Source organism: Castor canadensis, chromosome 3, assembly GCF_047511655.1.
Source record: "Castor canadensis chromosome 3, mCasCan1.hap1v2, whole genome shotgun sequence".
Taxonomy (NCBI): Eukaryota; Metazoa; Chordata; class Mammalia; order Rodentia; family Castoridae; genus Castor; species Castor canadensis.
In genome coordinates, this window is record NC_133388.1 from 29,105,155 (window position 1) to 29,132,882 (window position 27,728).

At 37.8% G+C, this 27,728-nt stretch overlaps 1 protein-coding gene across 31 annotated transcripts in view; it reads right to left on the reverse strand.

Annotated features, from left to right (window-relative positions):
- Positions 1-27,728, reverse strand: part of Nrxn3 (neurexin 3) — a 1,521,272-nt gene that overhangs the window by 1,285,446 nt on the left and 208,098 nt on the right. Inside the window, exon 1 of one of the 31 annotated variants that reach the window (XM_074067433.1) lies at positions 4,503-5,227. The exons of 29 other annotated variants lie outside the window; for them this stretch is intronic. In XM_074067433.1, coding sequence (XP_073923534.1) covers positions 4,503-4,632 — 130 coding nt within the window. In that variant the 5' untranslated portion in view covers positions 4,633-5,227. Of the gene's footprint in view, positions 1-4,502; positions 5,228-27,728 lie in introns of those variants that run through there. One more of the 31 variants, XM_074067438.1, reaches the window with a different exon arrangement.

The following is a 27,728-nucleotide window of genomic DNA, read 5'->3' on the forward strand; positions in this document are numbered from 1 at the left end:
AAACAGGTAATTCAATTGCTTCTTCTTCCTGCCAAGCTGTTAAGCGGGCACAGCTAGCGTTACAGGCTTAGATCAGGTTTCCCAGAGGCTGGCAAAATGAGAGTGGTAAAATGAGATCTTTGAGAAGCAGGGGAGGGATTTAGGAAGACTGGGAGATGGTCTTCCATGTAGAAACAAACAGTTTGGTTGACATGCGCTGGTTGAACATCCCCCATAAAAGAAGGTAACCACAGACAAAATATAAGTTAGACACAAAAGGACCTAGCTCTTTCCTATAATTGTTTCTAGAACTATCAGCCCATGTCTATCTCACAGACAGTGGAGAGTTGGGAACAGGGGGCCTGTTTCACTAAAGTTCACCTGTGTCATTCTCTCATTCTGCATTCATTCAACAACCATTTATTGAGTATTTCGCACAGTGAGGTAACAATGCTGAGTCCAATGAGCACTGGAATAGTGGGGGTGAACAAGGTGGTCTGGATTTAAGAGGGATTTGAATATAAAATCAATAGGAGTTTGTTGACTAATGGGATATGTAAAGGAAGCTCAGAAAGGGCTGAGCAGCAGAAAGAAAAAGAGAGATAAAGGGCCTGATGTGGTGATACATGCCAGTAATCTCAGCTGCTTGAGAGTTTCAGGTAGGAATATAGCAGCCTAGCCAAAGTTAGTATGAGACCAGATTTGAAACAAACTAAAAGCTAAAGAGACTGAGAGCATGTCTCAAGTGGTAGAACACTTGCCTAGCAAACTTGAGGCCCTGAGTTCAATCCTCAACACCAAAAAAAAAAAAAAAAAAAGATTTAAAAAATGGGAAAAACATGGAATCTACGATTATTCCCAAATGTGAATGGGTACACTCTGGCACACCCAGAGAGCAATGGAGCACAGGTGAAGGAAGGCTCAAGGGATAATTTCAGTGTAGGATTCAAAGATCAATTCTTAAGACTTCCAATGCCCCCTCTGAGTCCTGGCTATAATTCTATCTACCATCAAGTCTCTTCTGCAGCCCTACGCACCTGCTAAATCTAATTTGGCTCAAACACGGGCAGAAATCGCCTTCCCAAGCACAACCTTGTGTATATTTGCTAGAATAACAAAACTCTACTATAAAATAATTTCATCTGAAGAAAGAATATGGGAAATCTCTCTGGGGCATTAGTAGCAGAAACTTGTACAAAATCAAATTGGGAATAGCATTGTATAGATCCCAGATAAAAACTCATGTCTCCCAATTCTTCCTAGCACCAAATTCTATCTCATTACCCATGTTGCTTCTTGGAGAAAGAAGAAAACAACAAGAACACCTCCATGTGATCTCTATGTTTGATGAGCCAAACACTAAGCTTCTGCATGTTCAAAAGCGGAAGTCCCTTGAGAGAACCTAGGCATAGGCTGGTAGAGGGCAACAGCAAATGTTTCATCCTTGGGCAATTTGACAACCTCTCAGGCCCTGAGTTCTTCTCTCCTTGCACTCTGCTTCCTCACTGAGCAGCTGTTGATTTTTAAGACCCAAGTTACATGGAAGGAGTGGCCAGGATATCAATGCAGAGTTTGCACAGTTTCAGGCCAGAGACAAAGCATCTTGTGAATATCCATGGGAAAGACAATCACCCATTTCCAGTGACATGATCTCACCCTACTGGATGTATGGATTACTACTTCATTATCTTAAGACCCTCTGCACTCCAGGAGGTAGTTATTAAACTTCAAGGATCAGATGTCCCTTAGGAAGATGTAACTGGGACCTTTACTCTCTATCCATCCACCAGCTGCTCATACTGTGAGCTATTCTGTTCCCCGCATCTCACTCAATCTTCTGCTACAGGATGCTGAGAGAGGGGCTGCCAAGCATCCACTCCTCCTTCTCCCACTCCAATTCTCTTCTAAGGAAATTTCTTCACTAATAGTCTCACTGTGCTCTGTAGGACAGGGTGCTGAATAGTCTGTTATCTCCTATCTCCTCCCAGCCACAGCTGAGGCCCAAAGAGAAAGACTAGACTCAAGAACTGGATGGTGTTGGCAGGCAGGTGAAACCCTGCTGCTGGGTTGGAGGGTCCAGAGGACAGAGGACAGAGCTCAAGGATAATGTCAACTGATAAACAGACCACAGACAGAAAATCCAGACCTGGTGACACTATTTGATCTCAATTATGGGAGCCAATAACCACCCCTCTTATTCTTTAAGTCACTTTGGGCTTTTTTGTGTTATCTGTTAATCCTTTGAGATTCACCTTAATTTCTATTCTTCCATAGGGACCTTCCCTAACAAAATCTTGCAACCTTATACTTTTTAAATGTGTGTTTCCTTGGGTATGTGCAATGCAGTTGAAGCAGTTTCCATCAAGATTCATCTATTCACTAACTATCCAATCTTAGATAAGGTGCATCTGATGCATGAGTCTCAGTTTCCTCATTTGTGAAATAGGATAAGACCCTTTTCCGTCCCAAAGGAAGTAAGTGAGACATATAACAGCACGTAGTGGTAGGTAGTAGGCTAATTAGGGAAAAGGAAGTCCTGCATTCGATTCCTAGAGTATGCCGAGAACGCAACACCATACACAGAGTGGATGTTAAGTTAATATTTTTGTGTGGGTTGAAGGAATGAATATGTCCCTCCTCTAGCTCCAGATTAGAGCTGGGGAATATTAGCTAAGCAAAGTTCACTCAGTATGCAAAGCGTCTGCCCACAATCCCCTTGGCTCCCAGCCAACCTTCCAGCCCTCACATTTGCAGAAATTCTACCCTCCCCCTGCTTCCCCAGGATCTACTCTAAAGGCAATCCAGGCTCTAGGTAGCCTGTGTAGTTTGTATGTAAACTTCAACTGGGGACAAACACTCTGAGCTGAGGAGGTTGTGATCAGTGATAATAGAATAGTTTAGTAGCTGAGAAAATAATAGAATATTTTGTTAAGCAAGATGGAAAGGGAAACCATTCTATTTGCATCTTCTGGATTCAGTTTCAAAAAGAGAGAGAAAAAGTACGCAAAGCATTGTACATCTGCAAAATAGCAGTCCAGACTAAGGAATGGAGAATAGCCACCCAATTTTCTGCTTTATCACTTCCCAAGGGCAAAATGTTAAGCCTACCCTCTGCATATTACTCAGTCACCTATGTGACCGTTACCTGCCCTTTGCTACTTTTTCCTCATTAGGATGCAGAGAGGCCAGGCCATCCATCTACTTTCTTCTAGGTTTGCTGCATCAAGCCTAAAGTTGGCAGAAAAGGAGGTTAAATAAATGCTTAAATTAAAATTAGTGACCATTATACTTCAATTTCCATGTCATTGTGGAACCACAGAAGGTCAACTGTTGGATAAAGCCTTTTGTCACTTTTATCCTCACTGATACCAGTTTTCATTGATAAGCTGCATCAAATTCTTCTGGAAGCAGGTCATTACTAACAAGAGGGAGAAAGAGACAAATGCATACATGCACACACACACACACACACACACACACACAGAAAAAGAGAGAAACAGAGAGACAGAGGACAGAGAGAAAGAGGTTCTATGTGTGTCCCTGTCAAATAACTCTACTTGAGATTATTCTACTGTTCAACAGAACTTATCTCTTCATAATCACCTACCAACATTAAACTACCTACCAGCATTAGACTCCCTCATTACTCCATCTTGTCATTCTAAGCAGAACCCAAAAGTATACATTTTGGTACTAACGTTCAATCAACATACATTTCTTGAGGACCCAGTTTGATCTAAACTCTGAATTGAATAAGGCTGGTCCCTGGACTCAAGCCAATCACTACTATTCTAATAATTACCTCAGGGCTATATTATGATTTCTTCCAAACTGTAACAGGAGTAGAACAGTCACTCCTCCATTACAGTTTCCAATTCCCTCACCCTTGTCTCTTCCTGGACACTTCCTTTTCCCCCATGAAAGCCAACCCAGGTGCCTCTAGAAATTGGGAGGCTGCAGAAAACATCTGGTGCACTAGGGGAATATGTTTGTCTCAGCCCAGCTCAAAATAGTATCTGACAAGCCTGAATCACACAAGTTCTGAAAAACTCACAAGAAATAACCTAAGAAATCTATAGCTGCCTCCTCCAATTTCACTCCCTGTCTGGCTGCTTATTGACTTCTGCAGCCTGTATTGACAACGTGCAACCCTGCTTCTGTCTGCCTGCTCTCATGCAGCGGTAACCAAAGAAAAAAAATAAATAAAAAGGGGAACATCACAGCTATGACTCATGCCAAAGACCCTGTTCTGGAGCCAGGCATCAGCCTGGAGGCAAAATTTCTAAGAAAAATGAAAGATTTGTTAGAAAGAAAATGCCTGAGTCCCTTCCCTTCCTTTTGTTTACCCCCACACTTCCTTCTCCTTCGGGGCCACATAGTTATCTGGCTGCTTCAAAACCCTGTCCCACATTTAAGCTTTTAAATACCACTTTTGCAACAAGAAAACATGTCCAATTTAAGGAAAATGGGGTACAGCCCACCCTACCACACACGTTTTTTTAAAGGTGAGCTGAAAGACTTACCTGCCGAGCTCCAGTTAATTTCACTGCAGAAATGGAAGTGCAGAGTGCAGATCCCTGGGAAAGCATACCCTTGGGGGGCAGAACCAGCGAAGAAAGGGACCACCACGTTCCCTAAGCCCTCCAGTCCCATGTCTCTCCCGGAGCAATTGATAATCTCACTAACACCTACAACAGTGTGCAGGAAGCTGCCTTCCTAACACCGCCCTCAGTGTTCGTGATTTTGCAACTCTCCTCTCACCCTTCAAATCTTAGTGCAGCACTAGCAATTAGAAACCTGCACACACCTGGGGCCTGGGACAGGTTGTTTGTGCATACAGTTGGAGCTTCAGGCAGCAAAGAGGTCTTTTGGCAGCCTCATCCTCTCCCAGAGGGTTTATTTGAATTTGCAGATTCTGTCATACCAAACCCATCTCCTTTCTTAGTGTGAATCACCAATTCAGGAAGTCACATGGACCCATCAATCCTAGAATGTGAGTTCTGTTCTGGGAAATACTGGGGGTATCTACTCTCCTATTAGCCACAACCTTTAAATAACTACTGCAATCAGAATGCATGACTAGAAAGGACATTTTGAAGCTGTGTTGCTATTGCAATGAGCAGAAGAGAAGGCAGGGCAAAAACTATCATTGTTTCTACAGCAAACAGTGACCTGAGTCCCTTCTATTTGTTGGTTCAGAGCTTCAAGTAACTACAAATGTTTGAAGTATTCTGGAACAAATATAAGGGGACTTGTTCCAGACCCATAATGTAGAAGTCTTAATTAAACCCTTCACCCAATCCTAGGGTTAGGTGTGCCTCTTCAGGATATTTTTGGATTGAAGCTGCCATTTCTTTGTTCCTACCTTAGACAAAAAGCAGAAATTAGGAGGTAGAATGCTATATATAGTGTTGTCATCTTGTGAGGCTAACAAATATAGACTCAGTGATTATCCATAACCTCTCACCAGGAAAGAGCATCACTTTAATTCATTCTTAATAATAGTGTTAACAATATTAATAAAAGAAGCAGTTACCTTTATGGAGGTAGAATTCATAGCACTTTTCATGCCTTATCTCGTCTAATAACCCAGCGATTTTGGTATTCTCCTCATTTTAGAAATGAGCATTCACAGATGTAGAGATAGGAAGTAAACTACCCAAGATCATATGTTGTTAAGGATGGTTTTGGGATTGGAATCCAGACCTATGTCATTTGAGAACAAGAGACTAACTTCTCTGCTTTACCACATTAAATAGGTGCTCACAGTACACCCTAAATCATTTACATCTTTCACGTTTGAAACCTGTAACTATTTATGTGTGAACTTCAGTTTACTTTTCTACTATATAAAAGGATCATCCTCATATGTTTGAGATCTCAAAATGAACAACCAAGTTTCTTAAGAGAGCAAACTGCTTTTAAGTACAAAATGCTTTGATTATAATTCACATAAATACAAATTTCCTAAGAACTATTATATATTCGATGAAATAGATCCATTAACTCACTTAATTAATCATTGTTCTCAGTGCTGAATGTTCTCAAATATGATTTTTTAAAAATTCTAAGCAATCACTTACTCTGACTGGTTGCTAATTCAGATATTTATTGCTATCAAATGAAAAGGCCTGCTTATAAGCATTTGCTTCATAGAAGTTAGCTTATTAATACTCACAATATCCTTATAGCAGATAGAAAGTACCACATCCCTCACCTTATCAATATTCAGAAGAACATGCATTGATTCTCAGCAGGTCAGTGGTGCACAGCACACGATGTACAATGTATAATAAACCACCCCATTCAGAACACTTCATCATTCATCCAGCAATTCATCACTCACCTGTGCAGTAAGACACAAACACCATTTTAAAAGGTATAGTAGCTCTCTTAAATTTCTATGACATTGGAATCCAGAAAACCTGGTATCTACTCCAGGCAGTCTAACCTACCGCTTTTATCTGGTTGAGACCTTAAAAATTTTCAAATTTAATTACTTATAAAATGATGAATGTGTTGCTCAATTGGGTATTGCCTTTTGGACTGATGCAGATTAGTTCAGCTGGTTAGATCAAGTAGTTAAGTGTGAGTTATAGACTTAATCCTCAGGTGGGCCAGTTAACTTCATGCTAGTTTAAAAAGTGGTCCATTGTTAGAAACAGACTATTTTTGCAAATCAGAGGACAGAAAAGCTGTCTTGAATTTTAATACTTGCATCCCCTTCTACATTCATGTTGAAAATCAATCCCCATTCTGGTGGTGGTAAGAGGTACAACCTTTTGGGAAGTAATTAAGTCATGAGGGGTCCATCCTCATGGATGGATTACTGCCTTATAAGAGAGCTGGGGGAAGGGATGCGCTTAGGCCCTTTCTAGCTTCATCCTTCTTCTAAGTGAGGATATAGCATTCATCCACTATAGAAGATGGAGCCACATCTCAGAAGCAGGAAATGCCTCTCCCTAGACACTGAGTGCTGACACCTTGTTCTTGCAGTTCCCAGCCTCCAAAACTTTGAGATGTGAATTTTTGTTGTTTGTAATTTATTGAAGGGAATGTGAGTATAGATCAGTGGTAAAGTACTTTCCCAGTAAGTGTGAGGTCCTGGGTTCAATCCCCAGAATGAAAAAGAAATAATCCAATCTCAAGTATTTTTATAGCAACACAACTGAACACAGACAGCCTTCATCACAAAAATTGGAGAAGAGGTACAGGAGAGACTGGAAGACAGTGAGGATGAAACATGATACCCATCACTCATAAGCAGAGATCAACCAAATGAATGTTCCCCACCTGGTAGTCAATTACTTTAATAAGTACAGCAGATAAAGGATCTCCACTTAAAAGACAACATTTACATACTAAATCCACAATTTACATATTTACACAATTTACATTTACATACGAAATCCACAATTTAGCGTCTAACTAAATAGTGTCTATAAAGCATCAGGCAGAGAATAAGTAAATGTTCAATGAATGCCTCTAAGAATTACCTCACTGTATAATTCAAACCCCTTGAGGATTCTTACGTCTATATATTTTTCTAGAACCTTTTCAAAATTTTGTAATCTCATAAAACAAACTAAATATTTTGGGGTTAATAGACTAGCAGCTAGGGAAAAATTACAGAAAAGTTTCCCATAAAGCTGAAGAAGAGGAAAATCTTTTGCCAATGGTGGATTTAAGTTCTAGAGACACCTCCAAGTAAACATACTACTGGGAACACAGGTCAAATCTGGTTTAGAGGTCACTGAAATTTCAAACTAATTATTTGCCCTTTTACCTACTATTTTAGGGGAATAATTGTAAAGAATAACTACTTCTCAACTCCAAAGTCAAGTCATAATAGAAGACTGCTATATTTTTTCTGTTTCTGAAAGAAATTATTCTTAATGGGAAAATGCTTTTCTATTTCCACAGCTGCATCATACCCTTTCAATACTCCCAGTTGAATAAGACAAAATGTTTTGCAGTTACTTCTCTGCAAATAATCAAAATTGAGGGAAAAGGAAAAGAACAAAACTTAAAATAGCTAACTAATTACTTTCTATTCCTTATATTTAAAATTAAATAGCAATAAACAGCCCCAGAAAATCCCTTATAGTTATACCTAGCTCTACTTTCTCTATGAAACTATTAGTATCTTTTAATTTTTGGTGGAACTGGGGTTTGAACTCAGTGACTTATACTTATAAAGCAAGCACTCTACTGCTTGAGCCATTCCTCCAGACTGAAATTATTAGTATCTTGAAAGAAGACAATCTGTTATGCTGTGTATTCTTTCAGAGGACTTGTTCTACCATTCCACAAATAGGGAAGCTCAATTTCTAAAAGAAGCAGTGGCACAGCAATTGCAGACCATGACAGTGGTGTGAATTTTCCAAGGACACAGCAGACTGAAAAACAGCGATTGGATAGCAAATACAAATTATTATGAAAACATCAAGGAATAGCCAGTTATTAAGATCTAGCTAAGCATAGGTTCACAAGGAAGCAACTGAGTTGAGTATGAGGGAGAAAAGACAAAATAGTTGGAGGCTGGTACAAAACAAGTGAAAACAGAAGAAAGGCTCAAGGCTATTAGAAACAATAAGACAAAGCAATGGAAAATTCTCATCCATGGAAGTATAAGGAGAGTCCAGTACCCTGGACAGCTCCTTATGAGCCTTCACTCTGAGTCCCTAAATTCAGCCTATAATTAGCCAAGTGATCTGTTGTTTATCATGCATTTATCAGATGCTTTGTTATTTTCAAAACACGTATAAAGACCTCCATTTCATGGAAAAATTGAAAGTCATACTTGCTCCTGTTCTTTCTATTATTGTCTCTTGTTTTTCAGCAGTACTGGGGTTTGAACTCAGGGCCTCATGCTTGCTAGGCAGGTACTCTACCACTTGAGCCACTTGAGCCAGCCCTGTTCTTTTTATTAACTATAATCAAACCACTATACACTATTCGTCAAATAAACATAAGAGAACTGAAATGTAGACAGAAGGTAGACTGACTAGGGACCTTAGGCCCTATAAGAAGAACAGAGCAGTGAACTTTCTTCTTGTTTCATATTTTGTACTGGGTGCTAGAGAAACTTGTAATGTGGAAACAACAAAGGGTGCAAGTGAAAAAAATCAAGCACTATCAAAAGCTTACTGTCTCTAGTCAAAGAATGAGAAAAGGTAGGAAAACAAAAACTTTACAAAGTAATTGTTCTATTCCAGCCAAAACTCATAGCAAAAGTGTGGTCCCACTCTTTCGCAAACAAGCAAAGATCAAGACCTGCATGTTTGCCAGGCTGTAATGAAGAATCCAAACTTACCCACATGTGTGGTGTCAGCAAAGGCCAACCAAGAAGTCAGGACATTCATCTCTGCTATGCTATAATGAAATCCCCAAGCCCATGGTGCCAATTGAGACCATGTGGGCAGCCTGAATTGTCACTCCTACCTAGAAGTCATAAGGTACCACTCTCTATTCTTTCAGTTACAGTTGAGCCAGATGAGGCCTTGTGGCAAGCCAGGACATTTACAAGCACCTAATGACAATGGGGCAACTCCACCACTATCATTACAGTACCAACAGAGATCATTGGGAGTATTTAACAAGCACCCCTTCTACCAACAGCAGGGAGGTATTAGTGAAGTCCTATTAGATAAGGTAGACTTCTACCAGGATCAAGCAGCAAGGTGGTGGCTCCCCACCAAAGCAGCACCAGACAAAGTCAAGTAAAACTGAAAGTTCAAATAAGATCCAGAAACTCAACATAATAACCGAAATGTCCAGGTTTCAATAGAAAAATCACAAGTCATAGCAAGAACTGAGATAATCTCAAAGTGAATGAAAAGAGATAATCAATAGATGTCACCAGTGAGATGATAGAGATGTTAAAATTACCTGACAATTTTAAAGCAGCCATTGAAAAGTGCTTCAAAGAGCAATTATGAACACACTTGAAACAATTGAAAAAAATAGTCTCAGCAAAGATAAAGACGCTATAAATAAGAACAAATGGATATTTTATAACTGAAAAAATACAATAAACTCTTGCAGAATGGAAGACAGAAGGGAAAAAGTGATCTAGAACATAGAGCAATAGAAACTATCCAGCCCAAACAAAACAGAGAATAGAGACATTAAGAAAACTGACTAGAACTGGGCATGGTGGGTCATACTTATAATCCCAGCATGTGTGAGGTAGAGACAGGAGAATTACAAGTTTGAGGCCAGCCCAGGGCTACCTATCAAATTCAAGACCAGCCTAAGATACATCATGACACCCTGTCTCAACTTTCCTCCCCTTCTAAAAACATAAACAAGTGAACTCCAACAACAGTTAGAATATTCATGTCAGTGAAGTTCCACAAGAAGAGAAAGGAGGCATGGCTGAGAAAGTATACAAAATAAGGACTTAAGACTCCCTAAATCTGATTTTTAAAAAAATCAACTTTCAGACTCAAGAAGATGAGTGAAATGCAAGCAGATTAAATCTTAAAAACCCATATCATATCATATGCTATGCACTGAATTATGAGCCTCCCCCAATTCATATTTAACTCTTAACCTTCCCCCCGCAAGTGTGTCTGTATTTGAAGATGGGATGACAATTTGGATTTAGGAGGTAATTAAGGTAAAGTGAGTTCCATATGAGTAGTATCTTAATCAGTAGGATTGGTGGCCTTATACAAACAGGAAGAGAGAAAACTATTTCTATCCACCGTTCAAGGACGTAGGGAGAAGGGAAGAGAGTAGCCATCTACAAACCAGGAAGAGGCTCTCACCAGAACTCAACCATGCTAGCACCCTGATCTCAGACTTCCAGGCTCTAGAACTATGAGAAAATAAATTTTTGTTATTTAAGCTACCCCAGTCTGTGGTATTTTGCTAAGACAGTTCAAGTTCAATAAAATAACACACCATATTCACATTTCCAAAATTAAAGATAAAGAACAAAATCTTGAAGCAGCCAGAGGAAAACAGCACCTTCCCTAGAATGAAAAAATAATAACTGACAGTGGAAACCACAAAGGCCAAAGGAAGTAGCACACATGTAAGTGCTGAATGAAAACAACTGTCAGCCTAGTTCATTCAGTGAAAATATTCTACAGAAATTAGGAGAACTCAAAGTTATTTTCAGGTGAAAGACTGTGTCCTCAGCTCACATATCTTGGAACAACGCCTAATGGAAGGTCTCCAAATGAGAAAACAACTTCTTAAGAATCAAAACAATGGGACTAAGGCATGGCTCAAATGACAGAGCAATTGCAAGGCCTTGAGGTCAACCCCCACGGGCAGGTCACCAAAATAAATACATACTCCCCAGAATGAAATCTCCAGGCTGAGATGGCTGCACTAGACATTTCTGCCAAACATTGAAAGAAGTAATAATACTAATTCTGTAGAAAAACTTCCGGAAAACAGAGGAAAAGGAACTACCACAATTTCTTCTTATGAAGCTAATATTACTCTGATATTAAAATTAGACAAAGACAGTATAAAAAAGAAACCTATAGATCAATATCCTTCATGAATATAGACAAAAGTACTTAACAAAATATTAGAGATATACACAAAGAATTATTTACCATGGCTAGCTGGGGAATATTCTAAATATGCAAATAGTTTTAATGTTCAAAAATCTATGTAATCTACCATGTTCCCAGGAAAAAGAAGAATAATAACATGATCATATCAATTGAGTAGAAAAAGCATTTAAGAAAATTTAACATCCATTCATGTTTTTAAAAAAACTTTCAGAAATACAATAGAGGTGAATTTCCTTATCTTAATAAAGGCAGCTACAAAAATACCTGACAACTAACAAGGTGAGTGACTGAATGCTTTCCCCTTAAGATTAGGAACAAGGCAAGAATGTTTGTTCTCACTGTTCTTGTATAAGACAGTACTAGAACTTCTAGCCAGTGAAATAAGATAAGAAGAGAAAATAGAATGTATATAGACTTCAAAGTAACACATAAAACTGTTCTGGGATGATTTCTATGTAGAAAATCCCAAGGAGTTCCACCCACATCAAGAGCAAAACTGTTAGTGAGATTATAGGAAATAATATATAGATATCACTTGTATTTCTATATTAACAATAAATATGTACACAACAAAAATACAATTCCATTTATAGTTTCTAAAAAAACTTAAGTTTTTGGATATACATTTAACTGGACTTACGTGTTGAGAACTACAAAGATGCTCTTAGTAAATTAAGAGACATACTATTTTCATGGATTGAAAACCCAACACTAGTGGGCTGGAGGTGTAAGCTTAGTGGAAGGCACATGGCTTGCATGCACAGGCCCTGTGTTCCACCTCCAGTACCTTGTGGAGAGAGAGAGAGAGAAAAAAGAAAAGACCAGACCAGATGAGAAGAGGAAAGAAAGGAGAAAGAAAACCTAACATAGTAAAAATTTTAATTCTCCCAAATCTGTGTACAGATTTAACATGATTTCTACCAAAATCCTATCAAGATTTTTTATAGCTATAACCAGGATTATTTTTAAAGGTACACAGAAAGGAAAAGGAAATAGAACATCTAAAACAATATTGAAAAAGAAGAATGAAGTAAAACAAATTAATCCACTTGATTTCAAAACTCTACAGTAATAAAGACTGCATAGAATTGTTGGAGGAACAAAGGCATAGATGCAGGGAACAAAACAGAGACCCCATAAGTAGACACAAACAAATATACCCAATAGATTTTTGATGAAGGTACAAAAGCAATTCAATGCAGGAAAAATAGTCTTTTCAATAGCGGTGTTTGAATAATTGTACATGCATGTATCCAAGCAAAAACTGAACCTCAACCTAAGTCTCATACTTTATATGAAAATTATGTCAAAATGGATCATGAGCTTAGAAGTAAAAAGTATAACATTTTTAGAAAAAAAAAAAACACAGGAGAAAACCTGTGTTGACAAAGGAGCTAAAAATATACGATGGAGAAATAGCAGCCTCTTCAACAAAAACTGCTGGGAAAACTGGTTAGCAGTCTGCAAAAAACTGAAACTAGATCCATGTATATCACCCTATACCAAGATTAACTCAAAATGGATCAAGGATCTTAATATCAGACCCCAAACTCTTAAGTTGATACAAGAAAGAGTAGGAAATACTCTGGAGTTAGTAGGTATAGGTAAGAACTTTCTCAATGAAACCCCAGCAGCACAGCAACTAAGAGATAGCATAGATAAATGGGACCTCATAAAGCTAAAAAGCTTCTGTTCATCAAAAGAAATGGTCTCTAAACTGAAGACAACACCCACAGAGTGGGAGAAAATATTTGCCAACTATACATCAGACAAAGGACTGATAACCAGAATATATTGGGAACTTAAAAAACTAAATTCTCCCAAAACTAATGAACCAATAAAGAAATGGGTAAGTGAACTAAACAGAACTTTCTCAAAAGAAGAAATTCAAATGGCCAAAAAACACATGAAAAAATGCTCACCATCTCTAGCAATAAAGGAAATGCAAATTAAAACCACGCTAAGATTCCACCTCACCCCTGTTAGAATAGCCATCACCAGCAACACCACCAACAACAGGTGTTGGCGAGGATACGGGGAAAAAGGAACCCTCTTACACTGTTGGTGGGAATGTAGACTAGTACAACCACTCTGGAAAAAAATTTGGAGGCTACTTAAAAAGCTGGACATCGATCTACCATTTGATCCAGCAATACCACTCTTGGGGATATACCCAAAAGACTGTTACTCCAGAGGCACCTGCACATCCATGTTTATTGCGGCACTATTCACAATAGCCAAGTTATGGAAACAGCCAAGATGCCCCACCACTGACGAATGGATTAAGAAAATGTGGTATCTATACACAATGGAATTTTATGCAGCCATGAAGAAGAACGAAATGTTATCATTCGCTGGTAAATGGATGGAATTGGAGAACATCATTCTGAGTGAGGTTAGCCTGGCTCAAAAAACCAAAAATCGTATGTTCTCCCTCATATGTGGACATTAGATCAAGTTCAAACACAACAAGGGGATTGGACTATGAGCACATGATAAAAGCGAGAGCACACAGGGAAGGGGTGAGGATAGGTAAGACACCTAAAAAACTAGCTAGCATTTGTTGCCCTTAACGCAGAGAAACTAAAGCAGATACCTTAAAGCAACTGAGGCCAATAGGAAAAGGGGAACAGGTACTAGAGAAAAGGTTAGATCAAAAAGAATTAACCTAGAAGGTAACACCCACGCACAGGAAATCAATGTGAGTCAATGCCCTGTATAGCTATCCTTATCTCAACCAGCAAAAACCCTTGTTCCTTCCTATTATTGCTTATACTCTCTCTACAACAAAATTAGAAATAAGGGCAAAATAGTTTCTGCTGGGTATTGAGTGGGGGGAGAGGGAGGAGGCGGAGTGGGTGGTAAGGGAGGGGGTGGGGGCAGGGGGGAGAAATGAACCAAGCCTTGTATGCACATATGAATAATAAAACAAAAATGAAAAACAAAAAAAGAAAAAAAAACACAGGAGAAAACCTTCAATATATAAAGTTTGATGAAAAGTTCTTAACCTGGATAACAAAAGCATGATCCATGAAAGAAAACTAATAACCTGGTCCATCAAAATTATAATATCTCACACTATGAAAAAGACAATGTTAAGAGGATGAAACAAGCTACAGGATTGGAGAAAATATTTTCCAGCCAATATCTAAGAAAATACTAGAGTCTAGATTATTAAAAACTCTCAAATTGAACAGATTTTTTAAATCCACTTATATTATGAGAACTCCTGAAGATATTTTTCACTGAAAATGCACACAAATGGCAAATAAGCACATGAAAATATCCAACATCATTAGTGATTACAGAAATATACATTAAAACTTGTTACAATGAGATATCACTACATACCTGGTAGAATGGCCAAAATTAAAAAATAGTGCAATACCATGCTCGCAAGGATGCTAGAAAAAGTAGAACATTTCTATAACAGTGCTGGAGATATAAAAACTACAGCTGCTCTGGAAAATGCTTTGCTTGTTTCATAAAAATCTAAACATCCAGTTACCTAGCAATTGTACTACTGAGAATTATTCTAGAGAAAAGAAATGGTGTTCATACAAAAAAAGTATACAAGTATTTATAGCAGCTTTTTTCATAGTTGCTAGATCTGAAAATAACACAGATATCCTTCAACAGGTGAATTGCTCAATAAACCGTGGTATGTATTTTTGCTGAGTGAATAAAGTTAATCCAAAGGTTGCATAATATATAACTTCATTAATTAAGCATGTCAAAATGACAAAACTGTAGAAATGGAGAGCAGATTAGTACTTGCCAGGGTTTACATAGGCAGTGAGGTATAAGAGAAGTGGGTTTGGCTATGAAAGGGCAGTGTGAAAGAGCCTTGGGGCGATAGAAATATTCTCTATCTTAACTATACAGATAGCAACATCCTGCTTGTGGTAGTGGACGTGAGTTTTCCTAAATGTTACTATGAAGGACACTATACAAAAGGTACCTGGTATCTCTGTATTGTTTCTTACAACTACTTGTGAATACACAATTATTGCAAAAAAGTCTAGTTTTGTTAAAATGAAAAAAGATTCATATATATTCCCTCATTATTTCACTTCATGGAACTCTTCTTTTTAATTCTCTGTAATGGGCCTTGCCTACCTATAAGGCAAAAGTGGTCTTTACCCAGTATATTAGTGAAAATCCTATGGCTCTGAGGATCAGAACTTCCTTTATTCTAACTCATCACCAAACCTCTGATTCTCAAAGATAAAGCTAATATAATTTCCCATCCTTTTACCCACTTTACAATACTCTAGGAATTATAATTATTCTTGAAGTAAATAACATCGTTTTAATATTTAACCTTACTCTTCACCAAATGTTAAACACCTTTTTTTCAAAGCCTGGGGTACCATATTCAGCAAAATATGATTCCTATATCTTATATGGAGTGCTTTTGACTTGAAGAAGAAGCTTGTACCCAAAATACACCCAACCAGTAGTAATTGACATTAAACACTTTCGTTTCACTTCTCTAGCTTCAAGTGTCTTCTTGCTATAATATACTAATTCTACTAATGTAGCTGAGTACTTTCTCCAGGATTGTTAAATGAAGAGACTATGAGATAAAAATAGTGATGGATAATATAAAACAACACAAAGAATTGTAATAACAATAAATTAATGATAAGCTAATATGCACTCATCACTTAAGCACTTATAGCTTCATACTTAATCTTTACTACTTTCCAAAAAGATACTTTGATCATCCTCATTTTATAGGCTCAGAGGTTTAAATGAACCTTCCCAAAAGGACACAGCCAGGACACAGGGCAAAACAGAATAAAATCTAGGCTCTCTGCCCCTACATCCCACAGTCTTAGCTACTAGTCTAGGATTTAAGCTTCCTTTAAGATCTAAGAATTCAACAACTCCACTCTATGAGAACTGTAACAGGATGGAATTTCTGCACTAAGTGAGAGGGAGATTGGTGTCTATGAAAACTGATCAACTGTTAAGACAATGATTTTTGAGGAGTGTGTACTCATTGTAATAACAGTCCATGGCCGAGTTAAGAACACGCATTTCACTGAACACAGACATTCAGCAATACCAGAACTTCTATGTTGACATCCTCACAGGAGCCCTGGATAGCTAAACCATCTCTAGTCTCGGTTGCATACTTTCACACATTTGACAACATGGCACAGCCACACACTTCAAAGACCAAATTTCCCTAGGAAGATTATCAGCAAACTCCACTTCTAATTAGAGAATCTCAGCAACACTTTTGTTTCTATACCCATCCTCATTGGTCTCTCCCTCCTTGTTCACATTCACTCTTTCCTTCCCCTTGGCTTTCCTGTCTCCTGGGTTTCTCCTTTAGCAGAGTAGCTGTCATGTTCCTATTTTATCAGTCTTGCACAATTTGAGGTTAGAGAAATGACATCCCATCCTAGCATTCTGAGAATGAAAAATAATACTGGAAACGTTTTCTTAATCTTGGTTGTTGCAAAAATAGTTCTTTATGCATTACCTTATGGTCAGTACGCTTTTCTTTACATCATTTTGACTGTATCAAAAATGTGCATGAATTAAAAAAAAAAAACCCTTATTTCTCTCTCTCCTTCATGTGTGTGCACATGCACTCTGGTGTGCACCTGGACGACTTTTTAGGTGTTCCCACCTGCTCGCAAGGAACTGTGCCCAGTTACAACAATCTGCATGGCCCCTGGTGAGTGCATGAAAACCCATCCCAGACCACGCAGAGAAAAGGCCAGAGCATCCTACTGAGAAGTGCCCAGAATTTCAAAACTGTCATAAAAATACACAGCCTTATAGCAGCTGTGTGTTCTCTGTGGGATGTGGCCTGTCCTTGGAGAGACACGGTTATTCAATTTTTTTAAATCTCCAGTTTCGTTCCCTTTAGGTACCCCAGGAACACATGGTCACACCTGCCACAAAGAAAATTCATTCATCCTCTTAAAGAATTAACCTTCTTAGTGACCCATTTTACGTTTCATACTTCTTGCACCTCTGATCAAAGTGCCCCAATCTCTTCTACCTTGAACTCTCTGCTAATCCATACACATGGCCAACTTCTATACATCTGGATCAATGGAGATGAACCATGATGAGTTCATCAGAAGAATGTGTCATATAAAATACTCACTTAACCAATTATGAAATGATTTTCTTTTAAGCAATGTTTACTTGGTTTAGGTTAATATTATGTATTGATAACTTTTTCCCCCACCAGCACCAAAAAAAAGGGCTCATGGTTGTAGAGAGAAGTCAGACTAGGAAAAAATGCTTTTTGTCAAACATCAACATGGCTAATGGAAAGGCCAAAGGCTTATAAGGGCATGTTTGCTCTGTCTTGACTTCTTCCTTACTAGTAAGAAAGCAGAGATGCAATAAGCAGGAACCAATAGCCAAAGTAGTATTTGAAATCTGTGGTGTGTCCCAAGAACTACAGCCTAGACCTTGTAACATTGACTTCCATTCTACTTGAATTTCTCTCCCAAATCTTCTAGGTCAAGAGTCAGCAAGCTTTCAATAAAGTGTAAGATACTAAATATTTTAGGCTTTGTAGCCCAAACAATCTCCACCACATTTACTCAAATTTGCCAAGGTAGTGCAAATAGATGATAGGCAAATAAATGAGCATCTCAGTATTCCAATAAAACTTTATTCATAAAAATAAGGGGGCTAGCAGAGTGGCTCAGGTGATAGAGTGCCTGCTTAGCAAAATATGAGGCCCTGAGTTCATATCCCCGTACAATAAAAAAAAGTAAAAATTTTAAAAATACAAGAGGTGGACCACATTAGGATTGAGGATCATAGTTTAACAATACTTGTGCTCCCATCATATTAATAAAGCACTTACGCTTTTAAAAACTCATGCACAAAAATAAAGAACAATGAAGGAACACTTGCCCTACAGGGCATTAGTTGTACTCTGAAGCTATAACTAAAACAGGGTAATACTTCACAGCACCAGTGAAAGACTAATTAAACACAGAAGAGAACCTAATATATACAAAAGCTTACAAAAGAAAGCATCACAAATCAGTGAAGGATAAGATGAATTACTAATAAATCATAATGTGAAAGTTTGTAACTTGGAAAACAAAAAGAAGTACCTTAGTTTAGTACTTCATGCCAGAAATAAATTTTCTAAAAATTTAAAAGTTCAGTCAAAAGAATAAGAAAACACAAATAAATAGTTAATCTCTGAACTGGAAAAGTCATTTTGAACTAAGAAAGCAACTGAAGGGATAATAAGAGGAAATGAGCAACAGTTTTATTCTATAGAAAAAAAACTGCCCCTCCAAAAAAATCCTAAATCAAACTTATAAAAAATTAAAAGAAAAATGTTTTCCACAGTGGTATGTATAACAAGTGATAATAAAATTAATTGATTTTTAAAAGTTCATCAAAGTAAAAAGGTAAAAATTCAAATCCTCAAGAGGAAATAAGTCTATGAAACATTTTATAGAATAGTAAATCAGAAAAAGTTCATGCTACAAACAATAAAAATTTCAAAGATAGAATCATACCCTCAATATTGGTGACACTTTATCGAGGCAAGCCTTGGCTCCTGTGCTTGCAGGTGAATTAAGGGTGAATTACTGCAACCATTGGAAGGTTATGTTTACATGTGGCCAGAACCTTAAAGATTTTTATACCATTCAATCTAAAAATCTCACTGTCAGGACTTGATGCCAAAGAGGCAAAACTGGTTTATGTACACAGATATGTATCACACCATTATTTATAATAGAAGAAGTACAAATAAATGGAACATTTGTGGGAAAAGGCCAATTAAAGAGTTGTGTATTAATAATAAATATTATTCAGTCATTAAAATTATAATTTCCAAAAATTTATAAATAAATATAGCAAAATGTGGAAGTAGTTACTTCTAGGTTGATCATTTTTTACTGCTTTCATATTTATCTGTACTTTCCAAGTGCTCTGAAAAATCTTTCAGAAAAATCTTTCTGTGAAGGGTCAAATAATAAATATTTTAGGCTCTGCAAGCCCTGATCTCTCTGCAACCACTCAGCTCTCCCACCGTAAAGCAAAAAAGCCAAAAACAATATGGATATAAATCTACATGTCTGTGCTCCAATAAAACCTTATTTATACAGGCCTCTACGTGCCAGATCCTGTTCTATAAGAACACGAATTACCTTTTATAAAAAGGTAAAAAAGATATGATGTTGATTAAACTATTTTAATAGATTATATTCACTCATCTCTTATTACAACTCTGTTTTCTCTCCCCTCAAACTTCAGAAGTAATGATACAATATTCATTATAAATTGGTTTTACACTCATGACTAGTACAATATTTAATTATAGCACTCTGGGTTCACAGCATTGCAGACACACCCAATATGCCTAAGATCAAAAGATTCCTGAGTTCAAATCCTGACTCAGTCATTTACGGGTTGGGACATTTTAGATATATTATTTAAATAGAGCATCAGTTTCTTTACCTGTAAAATCACAACAGAAACAGCTGTCATATTCAATGAAGTATACAGCCCTGGGCCGACATGTAGCGATCAGTGGCATTTTCCTTAGAAAGGTATTGGATGAGCTTGCTTTTAAAAGTCAATTAGACTTTGATGCAGAGGAAGAATATTGTAGAAAGGGGTAGAAATGGCCTAGAAATCTCCTATCCACTCAAACCACATAACCATCAAATGACCCAAGAATGCAGTTTTGGCATATTTATGACATGGCTATTTTCTCTCAATTGGCCAAGTAAATTATACCAGCAACAAAACACTTAAGAACATATTATAAACATCACAACCATAGGACAGCAGACAGCAGTTCACTTTATACCACTCTTTGAAAGCCAATATTGGATCAGAGATTGTTCTGGGAAAAGAATAGGTAATGGAAATCAATATGTATAGAAGGTGGCAAGAAAGACTAGCCTGTTAAAAAAAAAACTGACCAGTAACTCTCTGTTCCTGAGCTGATTATTTTCTGATGTGGTTTGGATTTTAAAAGAACCCCAAAGGCCCATGTGCTGAACACTGGATGCTAATCTGTGGTGTCTTGGGGAGGGGTAGATACTTCAGCAGGTGGTACCTGATGAGAGAAAGGTCACTGGATGTGTACCCTTGAGGGAGATATTGGAACTCCCAGCAGCTTCCTCTCCCTCTCTTTTTGTTCCCTAGCTGCCATGAGGTGAGCAACTCTGCTTTATGTGCTCTCCTGCCTCCTCACAGGACCCGAAACCATAGATCCAACCAACCCTGGACTGAAACCTCTGAAACTATGAGTCAAAATAAATCCTTTCTCCTTTTAAATTCATTGTCCCAGGTATTTTGACACAGGAATAGAAAGCTGATTAACATAGTTTCTTCCCATACTCTGGAGTTAGTAGGTATAGGTAAGAACTTTCTCAACGAAACACAGCAGCACAGCAACTAAGAGATAGCATAGATAAATGGGACCTCATAAAACTAAAAAGCTTCTGTTCATCAAAAGAAATGGTCTCTAAACTGAAGACAACACCCACAGAGTGGGAGAAAATATTTGCCAGCTATACATCAGACAAAGGACTGATAACCAGAATATATAGGGAACTTAAAAAACTAAATTCTCCCAAAACTAATGAACCAATAAAGAAATGGGCAAGTGAACTAAACAGAACTTTCTCAAAAGAAGAAATTCAAGTAGCCAAAAAACACATGGAAAAATGCTCACCATCTCTAGCAATAAAGGAAATGCAAATTAAAACCACACTAAGATTCCACCTCACCCCTGTTAGAATAGCCATCATCAGCAACACCACCAACAACAGGTGTTGGCGAGGATGCAGGGAAAAAGGAACCCTCTTACACTGTTGGTGGGAATGTAAACTAGTACAACAACTCTGGAAAAAAATTTGGAGGCTACTTAAAAAGCTGGACATTGATCTACCATTTGATCTAGTAATACCACTCTTGGGGATATACCCAAAAGACTGTGACACAGGTTACTCCAGAGGCACCTGCACATCCATGTTTATTGCGGCACTATTCACAATAGCCAAGTTATGGATACAGCCAAGATGCCCCACCACTGACGAATGGATTAAGAAAATGTGGTATCTATACACAATGGAACTTTATGCAGCCATGAAGAAGAACGAAATGTTATCATTCGCTGGTAAATGGATGGAATTGGAGAACGTCATTCTGAGTGAGGTTATCCTGGCCTAAAAGACCAAAAATCATATGTTCTCCCTCATATGTGGACATTAGATCAAGTTCAAACACAACAAGGGGATTGGACTTTGAGCACATGATAAAAGCGAGAGCACACAAGGGAAGGGGTGAGGATAGGTAAGACACCTGAAAAATTAGTTAGCATTTGTTGCCCTTAACACAGAGAAACTAAAGCAGATACCTTAAAAGCAACTGAGGCCAATAGGAAAGGGGGACCAGGAACTAGAGAAAAGGTTAGATCAAAAAGAATTAACCTAGAAGGTAACACACATGCACAGGAAATTAATGTGAGTCAACTCCCTGTATAGCTATCCTTATCTCAACCAGCAAAAACCCTTGTTCCTTCCTATTATTGCTTATACTCTCTCTACAACAAAATTAGAAATAAGGGCAAAATAGTTTCTGCTGGGTATTGAGGGGGTGGGGGGAGAGAGGGAGGGGGCGGAGTGGGTGGTAAGGGAGGGTGTGGGGGCAGGGGGGAGAAATGACCCAAGCCATGTATGCACATATGAATAATAAAATAATTATAAATAAATTAATAATTAAAATGTTCATCACCTTAAAAAAAAACATATTTTCTTCCCACAAGAGAAGACACTTTAGGCCACATCTTGGCCAGAAGCCCCAATCCCTGTAGGAAATTGTGCTTCACACATAATTCATAATCTATAGTTATAATTTAGGATCCTAGAAACAGCCCCATGAAGAATGCAGGATAGATACTACCAAGTTCTTTGTAGAAAGACATAAAACAAGATTCTAAGAGGTTAGATCACTTATTTGAGGTCACATAGGGTCTTATAACTGAGTGTTTCTCTACTCAATATTCAAGACTACCTTCTGCCCCTAACCTCACTCTCAGTATAACTCTAGGAGGAGAGTTATAAAATAACTCAAGGGGAATAAAATAATTTGATGTGTCTTTTTTGATGAGAACAAAAGATATCAGCAAAATTAAGTAAATCATTGTTTCTTTCATTACATATTAAATAATGCATTGGTACTGAGAGTTAGAATGAGCACAGAATGAACCTCAAAAACAACATGATGTATAATTTGATTAACAAAGTTGGGGGAGCAAAGAACACAGTACCACCCTTAGAATCTGAAGTCCAGGATTCCATTTCTGCTTTTCCCCTTGCAAGCTTTGTGACATAGGTCTCGTCTTTAGTTTGCTCATCTGTAACAATAATAACCATATCTACCTTGCAGATAACATGATTTATAAGCAAATGCAAGGCATTATCATGATTGGCAGAAATATGAAGACTAGAACAAGTTAAACTAAAACCTGTGAAAGACTACGAGGCAATTGCTCATTCCCTCAGTGAGATGCTACAGGCTACATTATTCTCCCAGCTTTCAATGCTTCCCTATACCTATAGCCACATGGAACCATCATCCAGGGGCTGTAAGTGTAGCTGTGACAGAGCACTTGCCTAGTAAGCTTTAAACCCTCTGCTCAATTCCCAGCACCACAAAATGAAAAAAAGAAGGAAAACAACAAAACCCTTTCATCCAGAAGCCATTATAAAGCCAGCTGCATCTAGCTACTACTTGTTGCTATCTTTGAATCAATGACCACTGAGATGGTGTAACAACTTTGGAAATTTGGAAAGCAAAACTTTAAAATTGATTTTCTTTGCCTTTTTCTCCTTTTAAATTACAGCAAAGAGAGGAAGAGGAAGAAAAAGACAATTTTAAGGCAAAACACTCAATTAACTCTGAAAATCAAACACAATAAACTGAATATGGATCTGTTTGGCTACTGTAGCCATTTCTGTCTGCCTCCATCCATTATCCTCCCATCCCTCTTTAAGGAGATAGGCAGATAGTGAAGACAGGACTTTTTTTAAATTTTGCTGGTGAATTTAAGAAAGCTAATTAACTTAGAGTTCCTGATAGAGAAAAAAAAAGGAGTAAAAACCAGAGCACTTTTCTTCAGTTGTTTCTCACCTTCTTTGATCCTAACAAGAGTTAAAGGGTAAAGTGTCTAAAGGTTGTCAGAGAGCCCTACAGTTTCACCATTGATCTTGGGATCTCAAAGCATTTATCAAGTACTTTCTTATGGATGTCATCACTCCAAGACTACAGCAAAAGGCGGGACAAACAGTGCCTTACCTTGTAGACCTTGCAAGATGGGCTACGGTATGCCACTAAGAAATAGGGAATCGATTCTTAGATGTCTTAAGTTGAATCTGCTACTGATCTGAACATCTGCACTGAGCTAAACATCAGTCTCTAAAAAAGGGAATCATTTCCCAAATGGATGGCCAGTAGAATATTCATCTCATACAAGAATATTTTCCAATCACTGGTCTTCTGTCCCTGACGGAATAAGGCACATTCATCATATGAAGGGGTAAGAGGTCCTCCCTCATATGTCAGTTCTTAGATTTATAACTGTGCTGGCTCATTGAGTTCGAAGTCAATAAAATGCTATTTTTAACACTATTAATTTCAATTTTTGTGCTGACTTAATAATCTTTTTAATTAACTTAATTGCTTTTGGATGAAAATGTGGTCATTTTTAATAACTTTTTATGACTATGAAAGTTATATATGTGTGTTGCTTAAAGTTTACAAAATAGGGAGAAATAAGAAATATCCAAATTTCCCTTGGTCCCATTATCTAAAAGTATCCCCTACTAACACTTTGCTTTATTTACTTCTACGTGTGTGTGTGTGTGTGTGTGTGTGTGTAAACTATATAACAAATGTAAAATACGTTGTTTTATAGAAGGTTGTTTTTTTCCTGACTCAAGGGTCAGGAAAATGAAATGACTTATCCTTCAGCACACAGCTAAATAATGGCATAGAATAGTGAATGTCTATCATTTTTCTGGTAAAAGTAAGTCTTCTAACATTACACCCCTTTCTCCTCTTGGAAGAAACACCTTCTGTGTAAGTGTGCTGTGCAAGTTGCATTGGGGAAAAATCTCCCTTACCTCATGCTCAAGCAGCCAAGGCATGGACACATGACAGGCTCAAACAATTGGATGCTCCTTTCTTACTTCTGAATCTATAGCAAAAGATTCTCAATATATTCAGAGTGACAGGGATCTGGCTAGCTTGTCCTGCTGTCTTGTCCTTCAAAGCCCCCTTGTTCTTACCTGTTTTCAACAGCAGCTACTTGAGGGTGCCAGTGATCTCACCCTCTTCTAATAAATCAATGTTTGCCTTAAGACAGACAACTTCTTGATTCACTTCCTGGTACATGGACTATGTATGAAAACCCAGTGGTCCTTACAGCTAATCCACTTATCTTTCTTCTGTACGAGGTGGCCTCTCTAATTAAGTCAGTTAGCTTTTCACCATGTAATTCCTATGGAGAGCAAAGTATTATTTTCCACTGGAAAAATGTACCCCTTATGAATTCCTTATCTAGGAACTTTAAGTCAAGGCATAAAAATTCTCCTGGGTGGAAATTGGGTAAAGGCAAGGATTAACATTTTCTGAGCACCTGCCACATACCAAGCATCATCTCTACTTATCTCCCATGCCAGGTGACATTATGGTCCTCATTTTCCTGATGAGTAGCTAATTCATTGGTTGCCAAATCACAATTAAAACTCAAAAAATTAAAGATGTTTGCACTTATATATCTAACTGATTTTATATTGTGGGTTGTAATGATCTTTTTAATCCCTAAAAGACATATTATATGCCCATTCTAGACAGCTACAGACAGCCCTAAAAGTCAATACCCAGGTTTTCAAGTTCAATACATTCCTATCTATTTATCTAAAGTTAGATTAAAGGTAGATAAATTGATAAATATAATTAGATGGATAAATAAATATGCCAACAAAAGAGTGATTTATCCCCTAGGTAACTCTCTACCCTGGTTTTACATCACTCAGTTACTATATGGTGTTTACACGATGCAGGAGACTTATCTCCGGGGCCATCTTGTCTCAATAGCCAACTGCATTTCCCATTACTCATGTTCTGCCTGTTTTCCATAACTAAATGAGCATGGCCAGAGGCGACTGAGAGCAAACCTTGGCAAAGCAGACTAATGAAGCAAAGACACCATGCCAAAATTGGCCTCCAGTCACCTCAGTTCTAAACACAGATGTCTACCCTCAGATACCAGGCACCTGAGGGCAGAGCCCAGCCCCTGATTCACATGTAGGAGGGTTACCCAGGACAGAGTCTGGCACATGGCAGCCTTTACTGGAAGGAATTTGATTAATCATTCCCATTACCTTTCAATTCCATGCACCTGAGCTCACTAACCCTCTGCCCAGAATCAGCAGTCAGTGGCTCCAATGGTACAAGAACATTCAGACTGACCATGAGAATCAGACAGACAGGAATCTACCCTAACCCTCAGTGTGCTCTTAGGCCAGAGAGATCATAAAGATTTTGGAATACCTCATTGAAATCCTCCATCCAGCCTTGTAGGTCACAGGAGACAATGTCTCCATATGTATTCTGAGTGCTATTACCTTAGAATTCTAGGTAATACAAATTCGAGACAGGGAGGGAGGAAGGGAGGGAGAATAGGGCCTACTTAGATGAGCCAAGATTCTCCTTACTAGGAAAAGGGACTAGTAGTCATGAGACAGCAGTAGAAAAGAGAGAACAAGAGTTTGCAAGGCAAACACCACCATTTTTTGGGTGATAGTACTGGGGTTTGAACTCAAGGACTCATGCTTGCTAGACAAGCATTCTACCCACTTGATCCATTTGAGATAGGGTCTCATGAACTATTTGCCTAGGCTGGCTTCGAACCACAATCCTCCTGATCTCTGCCTCCTGAGTAGCTAGGATTACAGGTGTGAGCCATCAGCATCTGGCTTCCATCCACTAGTGTATGTGCAAATATGGCCATTTTGCACTCAAATCTCCCTTCTCTACATATTTCAGGCTCTTTCTAGGATAAGGTGTAACCACAAGACTCTTATAACATTGACTTAAAACCCTTGTACAGTTAGATCTAGCTAAGTCTCATTGCAATGTCATGTTAAAGAAATATATTATTTCTTCAATATACTATTATTATTATAAATTATTAAAGAAATACATTATTTCTTCAATTTTTCCCCTTGAAGCACTTGGAAACAAGATAGGTCCCTCTAAACACATAAAGGGCTTACTAACAAAAATCCTCTTTCTTTTTCCACCTACTTTTATCATTTTCCACTGCTATCCACAAATCCTCTCTACCACCTCAATTTACCCAACTGTCTTCTTCATTCCTCTCTCTGCCCTCTTTATTCTTTATTGTATGTAACAAGGAGTGCAAAGTCATAGTTAACAAGCCAGATCTGGCTGGCACACATGTTCTGATTGGCCATCAGTGAGTATTTTATTACATTTTTGAGTTAATTATACATTTATAAGAATGTTGCAAAAAATACAGAGAAATCTCAAGTATCCTTTATGCAGTCTTCCCCAATAATAAAATTTCACAATCAGAATATCAATATTGATGCTGTTAAGATGCATCACAAGGATTTTTCAAGTAGCCCTATTTATAGCCACACCCTTTCTTCTTTCCCCACAACCTGACTAGCAAAAACTACTAACCTAGTCATTATTCTATAATTCCATCATTTGAAGAATGTAATATAGACAGAATTACACAATATACAAACTTTCTTTCTTCACTCAGCATAATTCCCTGGAGACTCATCCAGGTTGCTGTCTGTATCTATACTTTGTTCCAATTAGTTATGGGAAACTATTCCATGGTATAGGTGTACCAGTTTATTTAACCATTCATGCATTGAAATATATTTTGATTATCTCTGTTTTGAAGCTGTTATAATAAAACCTTCTATAAACAATCTTGTATAAGATTGTTGTATAAATTTATCCTCATTTCCCTAAGAAAAATGGCCAAGACTGCAATTAAAAGGTTGTATTGTTATTGGATATTTGTTAATTTTTTAAAAGTTTGTATTGTTATTGGATATTTGTTAATTTTTTAAGCTACTTTTTCAAAGTAGCTATACCATTTCACATTACCATCAGCAATGTGGTATAACTTTGCAGGCA